At 53.5% G+C, this 21,281-nt stretch overlaps 8 protein-coding genes across 8 annotated transcripts; 5 read left to right on the forward strand and 3 right to left on the reverse strand.

The window, feature by feature from the left end:
- Positions 1-343: 343 nt before the first annotated feature.
- Positions 344-3,674, forward strand: A1O1_00972 (ATP-binding cassette, subfamily G (WHITE), member 2; the record flags this gene model as incomplete). The annotated part of the gene is made up of 2 exons (XM_007721886.1): positions 344-3,382; positions 3,438-3,674. 2 exons carry the CDS (start codon positions 344-346, stop codon positions 3,672-3,674), a joined length of 3,276 nt encoding a protein of 1,091 aa, XP_007720076.1.
- Positions 3,675-4,241: 567 nt separating this feature from the next.
- Positions 4,242-5,357, forward strand: A1O1_00973 (mesaconyl-C4 CoA hydratase; the record flags this gene model as incomplete). Its single annotated transcript, XM_007721887.1, has 1 exon — positions 4,242-5,357. The coding sequence occupies one exon, from the start codon at positions 4,242-4,244 to the stop codon at positions 5,355-5,357; it is 1,116 nt and encodes a 371-aa protein (XP_007720077.1).
- A 1,087-nt stretch (positions 5,358-6,444) lies between these two features.
- A1O1_00974 (uncharacterized protein) lies at positions 6,445-9,009 on the forward strand (the record flags this gene model as incomplete). Its single annotated transcript, XM_007721888.1, has 1 exon — positions 6,445-9,009. The coding sequence occupies one exon, from the start codon at positions 6,445-6,447 to the stop codon at positions 9,007-9,009; it is 2,565 nt and encodes an 854-aa protein (XP_007720078.1).
- Positions 9,010-9,754: 745 nt separating this feature from the next.
- A1O1_00975 (uncharacterized protein) lies at positions 9,755-10,816 on the forward strand (the record flags this gene model as incomplete). The annotated part of the gene is made up of 1 exon (XM_007721889.1): positions 9,755-10,816. One exon carries the CDS (start codon positions 9,755-9,757, stop codon positions 10,814-10,816), a length of 1,062 nt encoding a protein of 353 aa, XP_007720079.1.
- Positions 10,817-11,090: 274 nt separating this feature from the next.
- On the reverse strand, positions 11,091-11,933 carry A1O1_00976 (uncharacterized protein; the record flags this gene model as incomplete). The annotated part of the gene is made up of 2 exons (XM_007721890.1): positions 11,091-11,692; positions 11,744-11,933. The coding sequence occupies 2 exons, from the start codon at positions 11,931-11,933 to the stop codon at positions 11,091-11,093; spliced, it is 792 nt and encodes a 263-aa protein (XP_007720080.1).
- A 1,390-nt stretch (positions 11,934-13,323) lies between these two features.
- On the reverse strand, positions 13,324-13,767 carry A1O1_00977 (uncharacterized protein; the record flags this gene model as incomplete). Its single annotated transcript, XM_007721891.1, has 1 exon — positions 13,324-13,767. The coding sequence occupies one exon, from the start codon at positions 13,765-13,767 to the stop codon at positions 13,324-13,326; it is 444 nt and encodes a 147-aa protein (XP_007720081.1).
- A 1,769-nt stretch (positions 13,768-15,536) lies between these two features.
- On the forward strand, positions 15,537-16,466 carry A1O1_00978 (uncharacterized protein; the record flags this gene model as incomplete). Its single annotated transcript, XM_007721892.1, has 1 exon — positions 15,537-16,466. One exon carries the CDS (start codon positions 15,537-15,539, stop codon positions 16,464-16,466), a length of 930 nt encoding a protein of 309 aa, XP_007720082.1.
- A 219-nt stretch (positions 16,467-16,685) lies between these two features.
- On the reverse strand, positions 16,686-20,237 carry A1O1_00979 (uncharacterized protein; the record flags this gene model as incomplete). The annotated part of the gene is made up of 1 exon (XM_007721893.1): positions 16,686-20,237. One exon carries the CDS (start codon positions 20,235-20,237, stop codon positions 16,686-16,688), a length of 3,552 nt encoding a protein of 1,183 aa, XP_007720083.1.
- Between the last annotated feature and the right edge of the window lie 1,044 nt (positions 20,238-21,281).

The following is a 21,281-nucleotide window of genomic DNA, read 5'->3' on the forward strand; positions in this document are numbered from 1 at the left end:
CCGATGCAGCTCGGTTTCGCGACAAGCCCAACCCCCCCGCCTGCGCCTGCGCCTGCGCATATCTATGCTACCACGTTGACTTTGGTACCTACACTACTAGTATTCCAAGGCTTGTTGCAGTATGGTGTGATATCCTTTCCACCTTGATATGAGTGCGCTCGGCGACACCCTATCGGTATCAATTCACTCTGCTGCCACCTACAAGCTCTCTGGATTCTAGTGATACAATCATCTAGACGCTCCTCGCCTCTCTGTTGCAGCTCCCGGGTGAGGTTCCATCTGCAGGCGCCAGCCACACCAATTCGACAGCTTTGCACGTGCGGAATCAAGTCGGCCTCCCTCAATGCGCCTTCATGGCTTTCCTTCGGCCGTCCTCTTTGTCGGTCCGGCATTGTTGGCGGCGGCGACAGCATATCTGAACGATACCTCTACAACGTTAATGCAAGACCCTTTCTACCAACTTGCCGACGGTTGCCCTCCTTGTCCCCGATGTTTCGATTGCCATTACGACGAATTCCAGTGCCAGCAATTTGCGAACTGCAGCAGCACCAATGGGAAATGCGTCTGTCCTCCCGGCTTCGGAGGCGACGACTGCTCTGAGCCGCTGTGTGGATCTCTCGCAGATGGCAAGAACAGGTCTCCCAGGAGAGGCGACCGATGTCAATGCACAGATGGATGGGAGGGTGTCAACTGCAATGTCTGCGCATCTGATAATGCTTGCAACGCCATGATGCCCCTGGGCGAGGGCGGGCGATGTTATCGAGACGGTCTCGTCGTACACGAAATATATCAGGTCTGCAACGTCACGAATAAAGCCATTTTGGATCAAATTGACCCCAGGCTCCCTGAAGTCACCTTCGCTTGCAATGCAGATCAAGCGAGCTGCAACTTTCAGTTCTGGGTTGATCAAAAAGAGTCTTTCTACTGTGCTTTGGACAACTGCACGGCGGAAGCGAAAGCCACGAATGTCCGCAACTCGACGAAGTATCAATGTGAAAACATAAAATGCTCCTGCATAGAGGATCGATTCCTGTGCGGCGAGGACGGTTCAGTGAACATCGACGAATTCCTCGAGCAGGAAATCAAGGGTCCTGCATCTTTCTATACGCAGTACACCTATGGTGGGAGCTCCAAAGACGGCAGCAGGTTCGAAGAACCAGCCATGAACAACTTGATCTCAATGATATTTGGCGACGAATACATATCTCTTCAATGCCGCGCAGGAGAATGCCTGTACGAAACCGAGGTACCTGGGTACACACGACCAGTCAAGGAGATCAATACGCCGCTGATTGCAGGAGTCATTTCGGGCTGCGCACTTTTCGTGGTTGCTATCATACTCATCACATGGTATCTTTCTCGAAGGGCTGCATACAAGAGATGGGGCGCTATCCGGCTAGGCGAGGGCTCGGATGATGATGCTGCTGAAGCCCTGGTCAACCACATCCCCATGGCGCTGCAGTTCGAGAATGTCTCATACTACCTCAAAGGCAAAGAGATCATCTCAGGCATATCAGGTATCGCTCATCCTGGGCAGCTCACAGCGATCATGGGGGCTTCTGGGGCTGGCAAATCCACATTTCTGGACATTCTGGCTCGCAAGAACAAACGTGGAACTGTGGCAGGGAGTATGTATGTGAACGGCGAAAAGATACTGGACACAGAATATCGCAACGTTATTGGCTACGTGGACCAAGAAGACACTCTCCTACCGACTCTGACAGTGCATGAGACCATTCTCACAAGCGCTCTCCTGAGATTGCCTGCCGACATGGGACTGTCAGTCAAGGAGCAACGGGTCATAGAAGTGATGCAGCAGCTCGGCATCTACCATATCAAGGACCAAATGATAGGATCGGAAGAGGGGAACGGGCGTGGCATCTCAGGTGGTGAAAAACGGCGGGTCGGGATCGCCTGTGAACTTGTGACGAGTCCAAGTATCCTTTTCCTGGACGAACCGACCAGTGGCCTGGACGCCTTCAACGCTTTTAATGTAGTCGAGTGTCTGGTCACTTTGGCGAAGACTTACAACCGAACTGTCATCTTCACCATCCACCAGCCTCGGTCAAACATTGTCGCACTCTTCGATCAGCTCATTCTTCTTGCCAAAGGCAAGACCGTTTATTCTGGTCCGTTTTCCAGTTGTCAAGCATACTTTGACCATATTGGATATTCTTGCCCGCCAGGGTTCAACATCGCCGATTACCTGGTGGATCTCACCATGCACGCGAGCCTCCCCGGCTCGCCTGTGCTCGGCGAAGAATCGAGGGAGTTCCCGGAGCGCGACGGGTTAGGGACAGAATCAAGCAGTACGAGGGCTGTCAAATCGATCGCCAGCGCGTCGAACGTCAGTGTGGAGAGTCCCTCTGAGCCACTGTTACGCGGAAAACCGAAACGTCGCCTGTCGCTGAAGCAGAAGCAAGACCGTCAGTTGTTCACACGCAGGAGGAGTGGCAGTGATACTCCGCCAACGCCAAAGACTGATGATGAAGACAGCATAATCCGGAAAGCGACAGGGAGCGCGCGGAGCTGGCTGCAGCTGGCCACAAGGGACGGATCGAATCCACCGCCGCTGTTGGAAGATCCAGATGACCTGCCACCGGATGTAAACACAGACCTGGACATTCTGGTGTCGAGCTTCGAAGACTCCGACGTGGCCCAGACCATCCATGACGAAATCAGTGCTGCTATCCAGGCGGCCTCATCAGCGAATGGTCACACTACGGAAGGCAGCACTGGCGAGGCAGTCACAGGCTCTATCAAAGGCTATCGGCGTGTTAGCCTTCCACGCCAATTCTTGATTCTCTCGACACGGACATGGAGAAACCTCTACCGAAATCCCATTTTGATGTTGACGCACTATGCTGTGGCTATTTTGCTGGCCGTGCTATCAGGCTGGCTCTTTTATGGCGTGACTGACGACATCGGCGGATTCCAAAACCGACTCGGGCTTTTCTTCTTCCTGCTTGCGCTCTTCGGGTTCAGCACACTCACCAGCTTGAGTACCTTCAGTTCCGAGCGACTGATATTTGTTCGAGAACGGGCAAATGGCTATTACGCGCCCATCACATATTTCTGTGCCAAGGTAGTATTCGACGTCGTCCCTCTGAGGTTGCTACCACCGATCATCATGGGAATGATAGTTTATCCAATGGTGGGCCTGTTACCACAATGGGGCACATTCTTCACCTTCATCTTGATCTTGGTGCTATTCAACCTTGCCGCCGCGGCCATTTGCTTGACGATTGGGATCGTATTCAGAGACGGGGCCGTGGCGAATCTAATCGGCAGCCTGGTGATGCTGTTCAGCTTGTTGTTCGCAGGTCTCTTGCTCAATCTTAACCATGACTCTACGCAGATGGCGGCTCAGTGGCTACAAAAGGTGAGGAGTTTCTTCTGCGCGACTGTCTGCTTATTCGTACTAACTGTTTCCATAGCTGTCAATCTTCCACTATGGTTACGAAGCCCTCATTGTCAATGAAGTAGCCAAATTGCGTCTGAAAGACCACCGGTACGGCCTCGACATTGAGGTGCCGGGAGCCAGCATTCTCAGTGCCTTTGGGTTTGATAACCTGGCCTTGTGGTCGGATGTGATAGGCCTGGCGGTGTTTGGCGCTGCCTTCATCATCATCGCATATGCGGCTATGCACGTTCTGCTTGTGGAGAAGAGATAGAGAGACCAATAATGACTGGGCGGTAATTTGAAGTTTGATCGATTCAGCATGTCGTTTTCGGGGAATACATACACATAGATGACTACCTACGTGGGGTAGTACGTTTGGCGCGGCATATATACATAATACATCTGCTTTTGAAGGCCTATCTACCTAAGGTAGGTACATTCGGCCGTCTGAGCCCCGGATTCTAGCGACAAGGCATTGGGGTGGGATGGGAGACGGATGCTGGCAAGAAGCGTTGCCTGACTTGGTGTGAATGTTTCTCGGAACTGGCTGGCTGTCTTTCTTTCCCTCGGACTCGGAAACGAGATGATGAGCAAATGTCCCGATCTCGGAGTGCAGCCAATTGCGGGGAGACGACTGAAGAACAAAACATCCCGACTTGTCCTCGCCGGCATTTGATATTCGATGGTTACAACCGTCTCTCCCGACCTTCCGCCCTCTTGGAGAAGAAGCTTGCAGACACTGATTAGACATTGAAACATAGGTACCATTGCCTAGGGCACACGCTCGTGCCTTGGCCTGCTTCCACCACTTCATTGACTCCCCCAGACCGTTGCTTGTATGGCTGCCCTGATCCGGGGGCGGCCTCGTTGTCGGTGTTCTTGGATCACCACCAGTTTTGGACTAGCCACAGGTCGAAGCCTGTCTTCCTCTGCGAGGAATCCGTCCTCAGCCGACGCACAGGAAGTGGCAGAAGCATTTCTGAACAAGTTCTCCAAGGGACAGACATTTGTACGCAAACAGTTGCTGGATGCCAACCAGCTACGACTCTTTTCCCTCACGTTGGATCGGCCACACCTGTGGCCTAGCTCAGCCTTGCTATCCAAGACCTTGGAGGAGACGGAGCCCCTTCCAGGCACACCCGTCCCGGCGGGATACCATCTAATTTACTTTACACCAGCCCAATTACCCGGCATCTTGGGGCTAGACGGCACGGATGCATCATTCAATCCGGAGGCGCCGTTCACACGACGCATGTGGGCCGGAGGGTCATGCCACTGGCCAGGGGCGGACCCCAGTCGAAGTGAGCTGGCGCTGTTGAGGGTTGGCGACACAGTGACGGAGGTGACCAAGGTGCTGAGCTGCGTGCCTAAGGTGATCCGAAAGACCGGCGAGAGTATGCTGGTTGTCGGAGTCGAAAAAGAATTCAGGAATGGCAAGGATGAGCTCTGCGTGGTCGATCGACGAAACTGGGTGTTCAGACCGGCTTTGGATCCCTCGAGACCCGCCTCCGTGGTGCCGAAGCGGCCCGAATTGTCTCGGACTGAACTCGAGGAAGCAGCCAGGGGCAAGATAGTCCGCGAGTACACCCGCAGCGAGGTGACGCTCTTCCGCTTCTCGGCCTTGACGTTCAATGCCCATCGCATTCATTATGACAAGGCTTGGGCTACCCAAGTTGAAGGCCATAGGGGCGTGGTCGTCCATGGACCCATGAATCTGATTGCGATGCTCGATCTCTGGCGTGACGAGACTGTCGACCAGGGAGTGGGCACAGCACGCAATGATATTGTGTACCCCGAGAAGATCGACTACCGGGCTACTAGTCCTGTCTACTCGACAGAGCCGTATCGGGTGATGATGCCGGCCGAGGCTGTCGATGCGAAGGAGGCTGATGTGACGGTGGTCAGCAACGATGGTACGGTTTGCATGAAGGGGACCGTGACCGATTGGTCATGAGTTTACAAAGACATTGTGTCAAGAAGCACTCATCGGAGCCTCTGCAGCTGCCAGCCATTCTCAACATGCGGGAATAAGGAGTGGAGGTAGTGAAAGGCTGAATCAGTAAATGTCACGCTGACTCGGCCATGTTCTGTTGGGATCTGTGCGAAGATTAGAGCTCATACGGCAATGAGAGGCGTCGAATCTGTGAGCATCAACTTCATATCTTATATACAAGGCAATCTACCTACTGTGCAGATGACGGTAGAGGGTTCAGGGTCAGTGCCATATGCAAGAAGGGCCGGTGGAGGGGTCCAGGACATGGGGGACTGCACTGCTGGTGGCTGACTCGGAAGGTAAATGAGCTTTGTCTGACCATTTCTTGGCAAAATGTGTGGTCGCCAGCGAAAATTCCTCTCCAAAAGTGAAAATAAATGGCAGTCTGACGAAAACTATTCTGACAGACATAGAGGACTGCCCGATGACGGCGGGAGCTCATTCCCCTGCAGTGGTGCTGTACTAGCATCAGCCTGATCTGCGCTCTTCCCAAGGTTAGTATAAGAGGTACACTGGCAGTACTTATCTTAAGATCATGATGTTCAGAGGCGGGTCCATCCCCAATCCACAGCTCGATCCATCTTCAGCGAAAATCCGTTTGCAACTCTCCCTCTCTGGCCACAAATCTGCAACACACTTTGCTAAGTTCGAGATCAGATCAAGCTGGTCTCCTCTCTGGCAGGGACAGGGACACGGACTACTCCCTGCATCCCTCTCTGCACCAACCACAGTCACCGACATAATTCTCTACTGCTACGACTTGTCGGAAAAGGCATCAACCTACTGGTAGTGCCACCTACGGATGAACCGTCCATGAATCCGAGAGTGACAAGCCTAAAAGAGCCCCTAAGCCCTCCACCCGAAGCCCGCCTTCTTTAGTCCTTCTCCGGTCCCCGGATTCTCAGATCGCAGATCTCGAACACAGACTCCTCTCAATATTGTTCGCCTCCCACTTCGCATCTCATTCTCTTGCCCATCGCAATACTTGTACCCCTCTCTTCCACCCGAGTCTTCTCGCAATGCACGCTGTGCTACTGTGGGCGCCGCCATGATCCCGCAAACTCCATCTCTGACCGTCCCGCCGGACAGTTCAGCTCAACAGCTCCTTCGCTTGGGCAAACCATTCGTCGAGTTTCCGAGATTCAGCATCGTCACGCTGCAAGAAGAGAAGGACCGCGACGGGCAGCCCCTCCCCTTCTCGGAATGGCTGACCAAACGTCTGCAACTCGGTCAACCCTTTGTCATAGCCGATTTCGACAAGCTCGACACATGGCCCACCACGGACCCTCATGATGGCAGTCAACCCGGGTTTGGGATCGAAAGACTGATCGAGCTGAGCACAAAGAAGAACATACCGGTCCGGAATTGTAGTACGGGCCGAGATTTGACCTTTACATTGAGAAAGTTTGCAGATAGTGCAAGACAGTCCTTACCCGAATTCCAGAACCTTTACGCCAGAGATTTGCAGTGTCCCCAGGAATGGCTGGAACAGTGTCGCAAACTTCTGCCCGCCGAGGTGCAATGGGGAGGTCGCTTAGACTTGCTCCAGTGGCTCCCGCAATGCGCGAGGAGCGAGGTCATGATGGCCTATGTCGGTAGCGAAGGCAGCAGCTCTGGGTTTCATCGATGCTTCTCGAGTACAGTTGCCCTCAATCTCCTCGTTGACTCCGACGACCGCCCGGTGGTCTGCATCGGCACCGATTTCGACTCGCAGAAGAAGTACGATTCTTTCATGTCCGCTCAAGGTGTCTCGCCTCACTTGGACTGGCTCAACTTGGGAACGGCCGAGCTCCTCAAGGCCAATTTCCCCCTGTATGCTTACGACCAGCGAGTGGGTGATCTCGTCGTCTTCCCTCCAGCAACCGCGCACCAAGTTTGGAATCCGTCGACGCTGTCGGCCAAGCTAGTGTGGAATATTCTGCACCCGCTATCTCTCGAGGTGGGCTTTGAATACGTGCAAGCTCCATTCAATCGTTTGTGCCATCCTGATGTGGCTCGAACCAATCTGTCGCTCGCATGCGCCATGCTTTCGCTTCTTCAAGATAACCAAAATGTCACCAACTCGTCACTGCCACTGCCGCCCGACCTCCCCCTGCTCTCCCGTTTATTCCGACAGATGGTTCACGATGAGTCCATCGAATCACAACCGGCCACCCCAATAACCCTAGTGCCGATCCAGCCTGGGACTATCGCCACGTGTAACTTCTGCAGCACCGCGATATGGAACCGACACGTGCGTTGCACCCAATGCGCGGATTTCGACCTTTGTTTGCTCTGCTACTTGAACGGTCGATCTTGTGAGCACTCCCGATCGTACGCTTGGGCTGAGCTTGTGCCATCCGATCAGTGCACCAGAGTCCTCAACCGGGCCCGAGAAATCCTTGGGTTCCAGCCGGAGGAGCCGCGGGCGCTGGACCGCCGCAAGACTCTCGGCACAGCGGTGAACGAACTGATGCGCGCCAAAACCTCGACCATCACCAGGCTGTGCCATCTTTGCCGCATCGAGCATCACGAGTGGAAAGGCCGTCGGTGCGACAAGTGCACAGCCTTCTTCTGTTATCGCGGTCTTTTTCGGCACTTTGACCAGTACCCACCGGACGTTCTCCGACACAAGGGCATTTGGGTCTGCCCAAAATGCGAGGAAAGCTGCAACTGTCGCTGCTGTCACTTTACCACGGCATACACGAAGAGTGAAAAGCCGGCGAGCAAACGTAGGGTTAAAGCAAATGATCCTAGAGGAAAGCTGATGGGCTTTGCCGACAATGTCTTCGACCAAAAACGAGGACGTCGCGAGAGCCATGTCAACGGAGGTGCTACAAGCGTGACATCTTTCCCTGGAGTGCCACAAGTATCGGGGAAAAAGCGAGCTATCTCCTCCTCAGCCGAGCCAGGACCCGCGACGCCTCTGAGGAGGATCGAATTACCTACCCCAGAATCTGATCCATCACTCAACGGCAAAATCGACATCCCCAGAGACAGCTCGGAGCTCATGATCGAATCATCATTCGCATCAGTGCATGGAGGCTTGCCGACGCTTTTGCCCAGTATGAAGGTCTTAGCGGAGCGAGCTGATCTCAGTGTGAGCCCCGTAAATGAGAGACACTCCAGGCTGAGTAGGTCTCCTGCCACGTTGATGTCGACGGCCGCATCGCGGGGCCTGTTGCCAGCGACTGTTCACTACAGTGAGAACAACACACTGCCACCGATGCTTGGACATGCTACTCCGAACGGTATGTTCCTTCCGCAGCCTACTTCTAGTAGCCTTCTGAGCACTACAACGTCCGCTTCGCAAGCCTCTCCCACAAAGTCTGCAGAATCAAGTGGTGCGAAGACACCCACTACCGCTCTTGATGCATCGATCGCGGAACTCGAAGCTCGACTGCGAAGTCTCAAAAAGTTTGAAGAGGAATTCATTGCACTGGACTTGGAGGACAGCAGGAAGATGCTGGCGTCGCAGGTGGCAGAATTGGAGAGCCAACTGAAAGCGAAGAAAAGAGAGAAGGGTCTTCTGTTGATCGAAAGGCTCAAGAAGGAAGGCTTTGGAGGACTTGCAGCCGTGGTCGGTAAAGAGGTCGGACTGGGATTTGATGCATCTGGCCCTGGTGGTTTCTGAGGCCTGTTCGCCCTACACGAGGTCCCGGTTCGACCGGTACTCCTCCAAGAGCCATCTAGGAGGCAATGTGGCTGTAACATGCGCCCGAAGGCTGATGTTCAGCATTCCAAAATGGTTCTTTGATACCTCTTTGACGACGGCTACGACGGCGTAGCAGGCATTGTGTGGACATCGACTGGAGCCCCAGACTAGATTATGTGGAAATGATTTTGGATTCTGAATTGTACCGATCCAGCCCTGCTGTGATGTTTTCTATTTACGGCAGTCAGCGGAGCACGACGAGGCGAAAAGTATACCCCATGACATGGTTTGGATGAGACGCGAGACTGTTACTAGTAAGCGTGCTGTACTTATAGTTGAAGATGCCGATGCAGGTGATTCATGTATTGCTATAGCTGTATCTACAGTTACGCAAGGGCGCTAAGGTACCTAGTAGGTAGGAAGAGCCAGGGTGCAGTGCTGATGACATTGGTCGTTGTTGCGGACATATATGGTTCTACCAGGATTACTACTACGTAGCATATCTTCAGACTCCGATCGGACGTTTTGGAATCTCACATAGAACTTGGTACCTATACAGCGTCCTCACTTTTCCCACTTGGATGTATCGTTGGCATTTTTGAGTAATCATTGCATGATAGCAGACCTGTACTCTTGTTGTTATTCTTTTCCAGCAGGCCTGTTTGTCGTGTTTCAAAGGCTTCCCACATATCTCATTTGTCTGCCCTGCCATCTCTACGCCGTGATGTCCGAGACCGAACCTCCTGCGACTCCCAAGTCCCCTGTTTCGCCTGAGACCCTTTCCTCCGTTACAGCACTCGCTCGCTTCGAGTTCGAACCCGGTCGGGGCAATGAAGGAACGAAAGTCATGATGGTGGAGTGGCAGGATGACGATCAGACACGGCCCAAGTCCGGAAACTGGCATGTCTCTTGGTCCGGCAAACGCACGGTCTTCTCAGCAGACGACCACCCTTCCGACAACATTCGCCGGGTATACTTCCTGCTGCCTCCCGGTGCTTTCATCCCTCCACATGTCACCCTGGCCTGCTACCCTCCCACCGAAACTCCGGGGACAGAACCTACGCCGCTGCGCATGAGTGTCAATCCACTTCCCGCCATCTTTACGCCCGAGCTCGGAGCAACAGCAAAGGCCAGTGGGAAGAAGGGGGTTCTCCATACGATATGGGCCAAGAAGAGACTGCAGGTCTTGGAAAAGGAGATTCGGCATGAACAGAAATATAGCCCAGAAGGCGTGGCCCTGGAGATGGCACTTTCAGAACGCCAGTGGATTGAGAGCAACTTCGGCGTCATGTCTCGGCCAACGACGCTCGATCTGACTGACATCTCCAAGTCTCCCCCGGGGACGGGGCCAACCAGTCCGGGCATACAAAGTCCCAAGTCCCCTTCCGGCAGAAGACTCAGTGAGAAGTTGAAGGGCCTCAGCATCGCTACCAGCGAGAGAGACCTGGCCGGCCGTGGACTGAACACGCCAACGCGGGAGGTGCATCCCCTATCCCCCGAGGCGTCTGACATGGCATACTCGTCTTTCGGCGCTTTCCGCAACGGTCCTGTATCTGAGCCCGTGAAGAAGATGGTAGCCCAAGATCCGCCCGAACATATCAAGAGACAGCATGAAGCTCCTTCCTCACAGTCCATCGATTCGCTCGCTCAGAAGCCCAAGGAGCCACCAGACGATGACCTTTTCGCGGTTGCACTGAGCCCCAGATCCCCAGATGGTCCCAAAAGTCCATTTTCCATTTCAAGCGCACAAGTCGGTGCTTTCTCGAAGATCAAGGGTCAAAGATGAGCCCGAGCTACTGTTTCAATGGCATGGTTTTCGACAAGATCACCTTCATTGATCAGCGTTGAGCGGATTGTTTCCACGATTTGACATGATTTATGAACGATGCTAGAGAACTATTTGAATGCATACATTGGCCAATCCATACAAACTCACCCGGATTATAAAGACCGTACCCTTATATATCCGAAAGCGACCATCATCATCTTTCGGGCTTTTTCAATGGGCATCCGAGGCGACAGACCCGACCAAGCAACCAAACAGAGCAAAATCAAACCAATCATGCAAGCAATGCCACGGCGGCCGCTACCAATCCCACGACGGCAAAGCCTGGGTTCACAAAGTTGTACGCCTGGCCGGTGTAAGTTGTTGTCGAGGCGGTTGGAGCTGCTTGTGCCGCCGGTGCCAAGGAAGATGGGGGAGCGGGAGGCATATTTGTTCCAGCAGCAGGAGCGGTGTAGTTGGAGCAGCCGTACCCGCTTCCACTGCAGCCTGGAGCCACTGTTGGAACCGGCGTCATCGCGGTCTTGGTGCATCCGCAAGACTCGTCCCACCAAGTGTATTGAGTGCCGGGAAGGTTGGTGGCGGCCGCAGCAGAAGGGACCGCCGAGGTCTTGGTGCACCCGCACTCGTGATCCCAATACGTGACGGTCACCGTGGGGCCGACAGTGGCCGAGATCAAGGTTGCGTTGGGCATTGCCGTGGGTGCTGATGTGGTCGACATGCTCGTCGATGAGGCTGCCGAAGGAAACGCGATGCTGAATAACGGTGAATAGTCCATGCCGTCGCCTTGGATCAGCACCAAGCCATAGTTGCCAGGAACGAATCCGTCGGGAACAGTTACGGTCCAGTCGAACTCCGGAGGGGTTGCAGCTGTGGCAGCTAAACATCATTAACACTCATCCGAAGAGTTTGGGTTTCATGATAACTCACTGAAGACGGGGCTATTCCAGGTTGTGTTTCCAAGGACCAGATCCACCGGGTCACCGTCGCCGACAGTCCAGTGGATCGGCCAGACTTGTCCCACGGTGACCGGACCCCAGGTCATGCCGTCAAATGTGGCGGTCAGAGCCATAGCCTTGTAGGCTAAGGCGCCGATGGCGAGGATCGAGAAAGAGTGCATGGTTCCGTGTGTTTAGAGCTGATCCGGGATTCGGATAGTGAGTTTTTTTTAAGCGGGCACGAGGCTCTCAAAGCTCTGTCGAGTAGAGCAAGGGGAGTTGGACAGAATTCAAACGAGGAGTGAAATGCAGACCAAAGGAGTGACTGGAAGACGAAGAAGAAAAGAGAGAAGAAGCTTAGAAAGACACACCAAGCACGAGCGGCAAGATGCACGTAAATGAAGGTGGCAGGCCAGACATGCCTGGATGGATAGAATTGTTTGTTGTGGCCCCCTTTCCGAATCACGGTGTCCTGGATTCGTGCAAAATATGGTGCACTGCATTCCAAGCATTGAATTGCCAGTGGGTCAACGATTTCGAGACCTTGGGTTCAATATCCATCTCGCACACATGCAGCAGCAGCAGCTGCTGCTCGCGCACAAGAAGGGTGCACGGCACACATTCCTGAGCTCAAGTTGGTGGGTGTCGTCAAGCAGATCAGCGCATTTCTCGAACATATCTCCAATCGCTGGATGCTATGGCCGCGATGGGCGCACCCGCCGTGGACAGGGCCAGTCATCGCCAACTGCTGATCCTTCTGTGATTCTGGGAAATCTCATCGCGTGAGCCGCGAGGCCGCTCTGGACTCTGTGGTCGCGTCTTTTCCCCGTCCGAGCTTGGAATGGCAAATTTGAATACCTCTGCCAGCCATCGCTCCTCGATTTTCGTTCGTCCTAGGGGGCCGCGCGAGATACAGTCCAGATGAATCCCTATACTAATGGAAAGCAGGTACTGCTTGGTCTTTTGAGGCAACACCGGGTACCGGTTGGAATGCTGTCTTCACCGTTCTACTTTGGGCGACTCTGAGCTGTCTGGTGTCTGCTTGACGTAAGGGCACCGAAGACTGGTTTTCCGCAGTGTAGAGACGTACCTCTGAAATGACAGCCCTACCCTGCGGAATGAGCGTGCATACTTTGCTTAGAGACAAATGTACTCGACATCAACGTAGGAACCGGGCACGAGGACGGTTGTAAGGCGTAGAAAGACAGATCATGGCAGGAGAAAAAAGTGGCCAGTGGAATTGATTGATTTTGAGAGACCAATGCCTTTTTCGGTGTGACTCTATTGTGGCCGACACCTGGCATACGCGTTAAGCTAATCCATTCTGCTCAAGAGCTCCCCAAGGTTGCCTGCTTCAGTGCTCGTCGTGATGCGTGGAGAGTATTGTATGCCTAGCAGCCCTGGTCCCAGCACACACTGAATTTGTTGCCTTTAGCTATTCCCCTGCATAGTAGTCAGCTTTTGCGTCGTTCCAGGACCGTTTCCCCCAACGAGGTGCCTAGGTTAGAGGACGTACGAAGAGTTCCCCCAACCCATCTGATGAGGATTTAAGCCACACCACATGTGTATGCTTTACAAGGCAGCCGCCAGCCCGAGCATAGCAGCCCCCAAGGCGCCCATGGCCGGCAAAACGACCCGATCGACCCCGTTGCCGGCATTGGTAGCACTGGTAGCGGTGGCAGAGGCGACGGCATTACTTGCACCGCTGGCAAGAGCGGATACACCCGTGGCAGCAGCTGTACCGGCCGCACTGGTCAAGCTTCCTACAGCGCTGGTGGCCGCGCCGAGATCTGAGCCCAGCTCCGAGATGTAGGAGGAGTACAAGGCCGCGTCGGAGCCGGTGAGTTGGCTGGTGGCGCTGTCCAAGGCCGATGCGGCGCTAGAAAGGAGGGATTGATATTGGGTGTCTGTGCCGACGATGGCGGAGGCTTCGGAGAGCAATGATGAGACATCCTGCGCAGTCACGAAGCTGGTGGTAGTGGCCACGAGGGCCGAGATGAAGTATGTCAAGCGCATGATTGTTTGGGATTGGGGTTCCTTTTGGAATGGAATTGATTTGAAGTTGAGAGGACGAAGAGATATGGAGCGAAAAGTTTTGATGCTTGAGCGTAGGCTTTAGGTAGGAATAAGAAGGATATGGTTTGAGTAGGAGGAGAATCGAGAGTCGGTTTCGGTTTTGCGTTTGGTTGATCGCTCCGGTGTGCTTGAGGCGCAGTGAGGTAGGGACAGAGGAAGTGTAAGAACAAAGAAGGCACGAAGGTAGGAAGGGAGCTCGAGACAGTAGGTAGTAGTGATGGAAGGAATGCACTGCAGCAGAGGAAAGAGTGATATTTAGTACTTTCCTTCACCTCACTTCTCGAAAACGCAAACGGGTTGAAGGATTCAAAGACAGGAGATGAAGTCTTGGTAACCCTTGACTGCGCGATTCCTCGTCTGTTGTTCTACCTGTTTTGGTGAAAGATTTCATGGGGTACGTCTCAGACACAGTACAGGTACATCAGGGTCAAAGCAATAGCCTACCTGTCTCCATGCTGGATATATGGAGCGGTCGTCCAATCAACAGTGACAGAAGGCTAGGTTTTGACTCATCAGAAACAGAAAGCGTCAGCCGCCCTGATGGAGCCAAACAAGTCTGGATTTTTTCAAACGGGGCCGTGTTTGATGTGCAATTTAGTAAGGGGTAAAGGAGATCAGGTCCATGCTCTGCATATCTGGGGGTGCGGACACTCCAAGATTGCTCGTTCCTGGGCCCGTAGGAAGCTCGAATCGGATAGTGTTAGGGACCCTCTCCTCAACAGATTCATCTTGTGCGAAATGGACACGAGCAATTCGCTGTATCGTGTAGAGTATAGAGAGTACAGTCTGTTTTCTACCCATGAAGTTGAAACAAACAGCAGCGCACCACAACATCTAGTTACCTGCGCCACTTGTTACAGTGGACTATTGCAGCTGCGCTGGCAGCGGTTGATGCACGTACCACTAGCAGTAGTAGTCCACATACTCGGTACCGCTCGCAACAACTTGAACATCACCCTCCTTCGTCCACATCTCACCTTCTGCGAGACACAGCTAGCATTCCTGGCAGCAAGAACTGTGAGATACAGATACCTGTTGCGTCGCGGGCCAGGTGGTCTAAGCGAGTGACTCAAGTGTCGCATAATCACACCAAAGTCCACCCGATCTGCAGTGCCACATCGTTGTAATCACGATGTTGAGTAATTCATGATTGAGACAGGCAGCCGACTTTGCCATCTCGATGTTGCGCTCTCTACTCTCAATATTTAAGGCAATCTCATCGCGGCTTGTCGTGGATGTTGATACGCAAACATCACCAAATGCATCCTCGAGACAACAAGGTATGCTTACCTCCGCGTCATTCATACTTAACGTACCAGTTCCGCCACCTTCTACGGCTCTTGCTCATTTCCAGACCATTGTACACTTCCTACTGGCCGACCAGCCTTGCGCCTGCAATACGGCAGCTATATTGCTAATCGTGAAATTTGCCACCTTTGGCCAGCAACTGCTGGGATCACAATTGTCCATGAAGTGGAAAGACAGGCCATGAAGCCAGATGCAGGGCGATGACACCGATTTAATGCAATGAAAATTGCCCGAAAGAGAAACAGGTAAGCCGTCCAGATACAGGGACCCCAGACCCAGCATGGCCACGCTGTGTCTCTGTCCTGGCATGTATAAGAGCACATACACTTCTCAGAGAATGTATAGACATCCTTCTTCATCACTTAAACTCAACGTACACGGTCTATCAAGACCAGCTCACAATGAAAGACACCACAATCTTGACGCTCCTTGCGTCTACCTTCATCTGCTTCGGTTCTTCAGAGTTTGTGACCTCCAAGAACGGCCTCAACCTGGACGTCTACCACCTCCCAGCAGCCCCAGTCGTCTACCAGAACTCAACGAACCTATCCTTCTCCCCTACAGCCTTTACTCTGATCCACGGCAGACACGATGCCGTGCTAGTCGATGCTCCAGCCACGCTGTCTCAAGGCAGCGCTCTTGCAGCTTGGATCGAGCAGACCATCCCAGGCAAGCGTCTGAAGGCGATCTACATCACCCACGGCCACGGCGACCACTTTTTCACCGCGCCCGCCATCCAAACGAGATATCCTGGCGCCCAAGTGGTCGTGGCCCAGGACGTCTACGCGCACATGCTGCAGCAGTATGAGCCGACAATCTTCGCGATGGTGTGGGCATCTCTGTTTCCTGGTGGACAGGTCAGCGACGATCCGTTCCCCGCGAAGATCCTGCCGAGCAATGGAACCTTCTACCTCGAAGGCCACGCTTTGCAGGCCGTCGAGGTCGGGCAGGGCGACACGTATAACTCGACGGTCTTGCACGTTCCATCTTTGGATCTGGTCGTCGGGGGAGACGTGGTGTACGGTCACTGCCACCAACTGTTCGCCGAAGACGACACCCACGCCCTCAGACAGCAGTGGCTGAGCAGTCTGGACAAGGTGGCCGCGCTGAAGCCCAAGATTGTCATCCCGTCACATATGCAGCCCGGCGAGGGATACGGGCCTAGCCATCTTCACGAGACGAAACGCTACATTCATGTCTGGGAGCAGCTTCGTGCACGAGCGAGAACCTGGCAGGAGCTGGAGCAGGGCATGAAGCAAGAATTCCCCGGTCGGATCGGTAGTTTCATCCTGCGCTGGAGTTCTCAGGCACCATTCGGGGCAGCCTTCTAGTGAGAAGCGCACAAAAGGATAGGGCTCTGCGGGTTCATTTGAAGGAAAGCGGAGATCGTCAGGACGTGAGGCTAGAAGTATCCTGTTTGTATTGATGCGACCAGTCTATGATGCCACTAATGGACACATGGAAAATGCAATATTGATTTATATTCGCTAACAAGCGAGATGAGTGGCAGCAATGCCAGCCTCGCTTTATTACTGCTCTACAAAACTCTACTATGGCGCAGAAGTTGTCGACGAATACTCCGAGTCCATTCTAGACTCGTCACTGGACTCGTCCACATCCTGGGAGAACCTGCCAGGTGTCTCTCCGCGATCGATGGAACTAGGCAACCCCTGAGCCTGTCTCTTTAGCTTCCGAGCCTCCTTGAGCCTCCTTCGTTCGTCATCCTTCAAATTGTACCTGGTGTTCTTGTCCACAGCGATCGCAGCCTCAAGATCAAACCCCCTGGGCCGGGCTCTGGCTCCTGGGTTGTTGGCAAGGTTTCTGTACCCATGGCGTGCGCCACAGCCAAAGTTTCCTTGCTGGTCGAGCTCCATCAGCTTGGCGATGAGCCAGTCCTTCGTGTATCTTGGAGGGAAGGCGACAAACCCCCGTTCGTCAACCAACTCTCGCTGCAGTTCGTCCTTGAACATCATGTCATACTCTTGCCTGGTGGGCAAGACTGGGCGAGGGCGAGGCTTGTAGTCGACCATCCTTTGCTTTTCATCTTCGGAGAGAGTTGCCTCACTGTCTGTGCTCTCATCGGCAGGTGGACTGCTATTCCCATCAAGATGTCGATAATACTCTTCATAAACTCGAGTCAGCTCTCGAATGGAGCGGATGCATCGACACAGTGCGTGACGGAAGCCGAGATTGGTGTATCGCTGCTCCACATCCATCATGTCGCTCATACGGTAGAAATGCCGTTGCAGCTCGAAGAAACATCGATGACATAGATCCTTGGACGATGGTAATCCCGGATTGTACCGCAGCTTCTCCTTCGCCGGGATCGATTCCATAAATACCGGCACGCTCTGGTCGATGCCACTAAGATAAGCGGCTACGATAGATTGCGTCTGTTTGCGTAGTGCCAGAATCATGTCTCTTATCTCAGACCTTACCTTTGCATCATGTTCCCAGTATCTCTGGTTAAAGAAAGCTTCGAGGTCGTCAAATATGTCAGACGCTTCGGCCACCTCCCAGTGGAGTTGACTCCCACTGGCGAACAGGCTGCGCAGCGATCTCTCATCATCAGGGTGAGGCTGTTCCCGGATTTGTTGGTGGCGGCGAGCTTCGCCAACCGCTGGCTCTTCGCCCTCGCTATCCTCATCCACAACCGATGGAGGGTTTTCCGGGCTGGAATCCTCTTCTACGTCGCCTGACGCGTGGGGTTCGAAAGGACATCGGCAATTGTGGTGGTATTGACCTGGATACTGGGGGCAAGGATGGCAAGGCCCGTCGACATGGTGGTTCGATGAAGTACTCGTCGAAGTTGGTGCACGATTTTCGTCATTCGAGTCTGCTCTCATCCCCGCATCGTTCTCATTGTTTCCATGGCTTTGACCATCTTCAGAACCCTCCGGCTGCTGTACCGGAAGCTCTCCAAGTGGCTGTCGCTGCGCCTGTGGCTGGGAGGTTCCAGTCGCTTTCTGGCTCGGTCTTCTGGTTCCAGCAGTGATGTGACCTGTTGCCTTCTGAGATGGACTTTGTGCGTGAGTCGGTGCAGGTCCACGTTCGTGATACAGCTCCGCCGCAACATGAATATTGTAGCAAGCCTGTTCCAAAAGTGGCAAAAGCTGATCGTCTTGAAGATCAAGCAGCGTTAGTGGATTCTCGCCGTCATCGTATAATGCATCCTTCAAACGCTCAATATGCTCTCTTCGAAATTGGCGCGAATCTACGCGTGGACGATTGGACAGTAAAGGTTTCGAGGGCAGAGGCTTTCGAAATGGGTCACGCGCCATACCGCCGCCGCCGCGTATCTTGAGTGCCGGTGCTGGTGCCTTGTGGACCCTTGCATTCGGATCCTTGACAGCGGGACTTAATTTTGCAAGTTTTGGCGCTCTCATTTTCATGGCTCTTCGGCGGTGCCGCTCTGATAAATGTTTCTGTAGAAGCTGACCGATCCAGCCGAGGGGGCCTGTCCTTCTTTTCGATGTAAATCTTGAAACATCTGCCGGATTCCGGGCATGTCGTGGTGGTCGATTGACCAGGAATGCGGCTCGAGGCCCGTCCGAATACATACCTGGCTCTGCCATTTCCCGTGTAATCTGCTCATTTTGGGCAACCTCGTGAGCACGCGTCTCTGGAAACGGATACCAGACATAGTCGAAAGCACTTCTCCTGTTCACGCCCTCAGGGTGTGGGAAAGACTGTCGAGCTCCGTAGCTGGTATGGTTCATCACCTGCCTTCCGCTCCCTGGCTTCTTGTCGGGTGCTTCGCTTGAGATCTCTGCCCATGTCACAGGGGCTTTTGCAGGGTGGCCGTGAGCCTGAGGAGAGCATGCTTGCCATCCGGGGCTAGAGGGCCCTTCCTTCCACCTCCTAAGGACTTTGGCACCACCGCTGATAGCATTGAGTCGGATCACCGCAAAGTGCAGTTTCGGGAGCGTACTAGTCTCGAGCTTTCCAGTCTCAATGAACTTTTGGAGAGAGGCCAGGACATGAGCTTTCAATGGTTCATTTCGTAAGCCACGTAGGTGAGCGAATTTGTTGTCCGACTTAGCATGGCAATCGGCAATGTAGCGACAGTAATGTCCAACCATTTCTTCAATTGTTCTGGGGTTGGCTGCATCGGGAGACTGAGTCAACAGTCGCAGTCTACGCACCACCCTTGTGTCGCTGAAGAATGAGAGCTCAACAGAGGAGTTTTGTGGGAGGGCGGCTGATCCATGTTCCTGATAGGCCAAGAAGGCAGTTTTGAGGCCTTGCCAGACGAGCACCCACAGACGCTTCGTTTCAGTCTTGTACGTGGCGTTCTGGAAGCGATAGTGTAGCGCCTCACACAGCAGTGTCGCGTCTCTGGCATCGTCTTGCGACAACAGGACTGCCACATTTTGTCCAGCTTCGGCGCGCGAGCTGAACCCAGGAGGTGTTGAGATGACTCGGATATCCTCCAATAGCGCAGTGAAATCGGACTCTCTGACTAGGCTAAGGGAACTTGAGAGCGAAGCATTCATGGTGGCCAGCTTGTCACACAGTCCGCGGCGAGCCGCTCTAGCCCACAAGGAGGCAAATAGCTCGTACTGTTTCTCGCACTCGACGAGGGCGCGAGAGACAACGGGATATGATCTGATATGCGAGGGCAGGGAGGCAAATTCCTCCATTCGACCAATGATCACGTTCATATCGCCGAAGAAGCTTGCCGGACCAACCAATTGATCATGACTTGACCATTGCCCAAAGTAATCGGCTATAGCGTCCAGAAAATGTCTGACCTCTCCAGGTGTGCTACGCTCTCCAAGTGGAGGTAAACTCAGAACCCATCTTGGACCGGTCAGAGCACGTTGGTCGGAGACCTCGGAGGTGGAATCATGCCGCAGCCTGTCCAAAACAGCATTTTGAGGAGACGCTGCTGTGAGGCGAATGGAAACTCCGATGTTGTTGTCGCCGTTGGTCTGATGTGCACGGACGGTTGAGACACTGGATCGATGAACTGCAGTGGTGGTCCTCGCTCGTGGGCGAGACACCGCCGGCGGAAACTTCCTTCCTACTCTGCATGGAATCGATTTGACAACCCTGGAGGGCTGCACATGCGATTTCTTCGTAACCTCTCGAGGAGCCATTTCGCAAATAGATCAAGGAAATGGAGAAAACGGGGGCGAACGAAAATGCCAGACTGAACAAGAAGGGAATAAATAAAACTTACCTCAAGCAGAACACAACAAAGACTAGCATTCATATTGCTCTGGAGCGATGGTCGCATCAAGAGGACTTGATGGCCGCATTCAACCATTGAAGAAGATAAAGAGAACACATTGGAACATTTGGACGAATGCAGAAATGACGTCCGCTTTGGGACTAGCATCACAGGCAGGGAGTCAGGGCGGAGGCCTTTGTGTGACACTCCATTCGAAGCCGACATGCTCTTGATTGTGTTACCTGGACGTCGCACAGGCGCAGAGACCAATGGACAGCATCTCCGTGCACTGGACGCCAGGTGTGTACTGAAATGTACCTGTGAGAGCATTTGTCGGCAACCATAGGTAGGCATAAGCGAAGAATGTGTTCCGCCAGAAGCCGGTCTCTGCTGACTCTTGCCCATATTCTCTACCTGTCTTCTGGCGTTCTATCAGAACAAAGGATCCAGCAGCGGGATGTTCTAATGGCATCAAGCGATGATCTGTGGTGTACAATGCCATCTCCGCCATTTTCTCAATAAAGAAGCCGAACGTACTCGGTCAGGTCAGTCGTTGCCGGGTTGGGCCAGAGTCGGATTTGCTTCGTGCAATCTTTGCACTTCACGGAAGATGCCGACAGGGACCTAGGAGAAGGTGATGCGTGTCGGCGTGGTCAGAGAGGATGGCTGCCATGACGAAGGTGTTCGATGAGGGCCTGGTCGGTACAAGCTAACTGGTGTCTTGAAGACGGGTGTAGGAAGTGAGTCAGGTGCGTTTTGTAGTGCCTAGAGCATTATTAGGAAATGGATGCTTCGGAGGTGGGTTGGTTCTGTCGAAACAATGCAGTGTGATGGGCTGTGGGCATGGACACTAAGGTAAGCAATGTGCCAGGGTACATAAGGCTAAGAAGGCTTAAAGGTCATCAGTCCCTCAGGCAGTGCGTACGAGGCTAAAGAGCATGGAGCTCCCCGTGGACTTATAGAGGCTAAG

This window comes from Capronia coronata (genome assembly GCF_000585585.1).
Source record: "Capronia coronata CBS 617.96 chromosome Unknown acBCG-supercont1.1, whole genome shotgun sequence".
NCBI lineage: Eukaryota > Fungi > Ascomycota > Eurotiomycetes > Chaetothyriales > Herpotrichiellaceae > Capronia > Capronia coronata.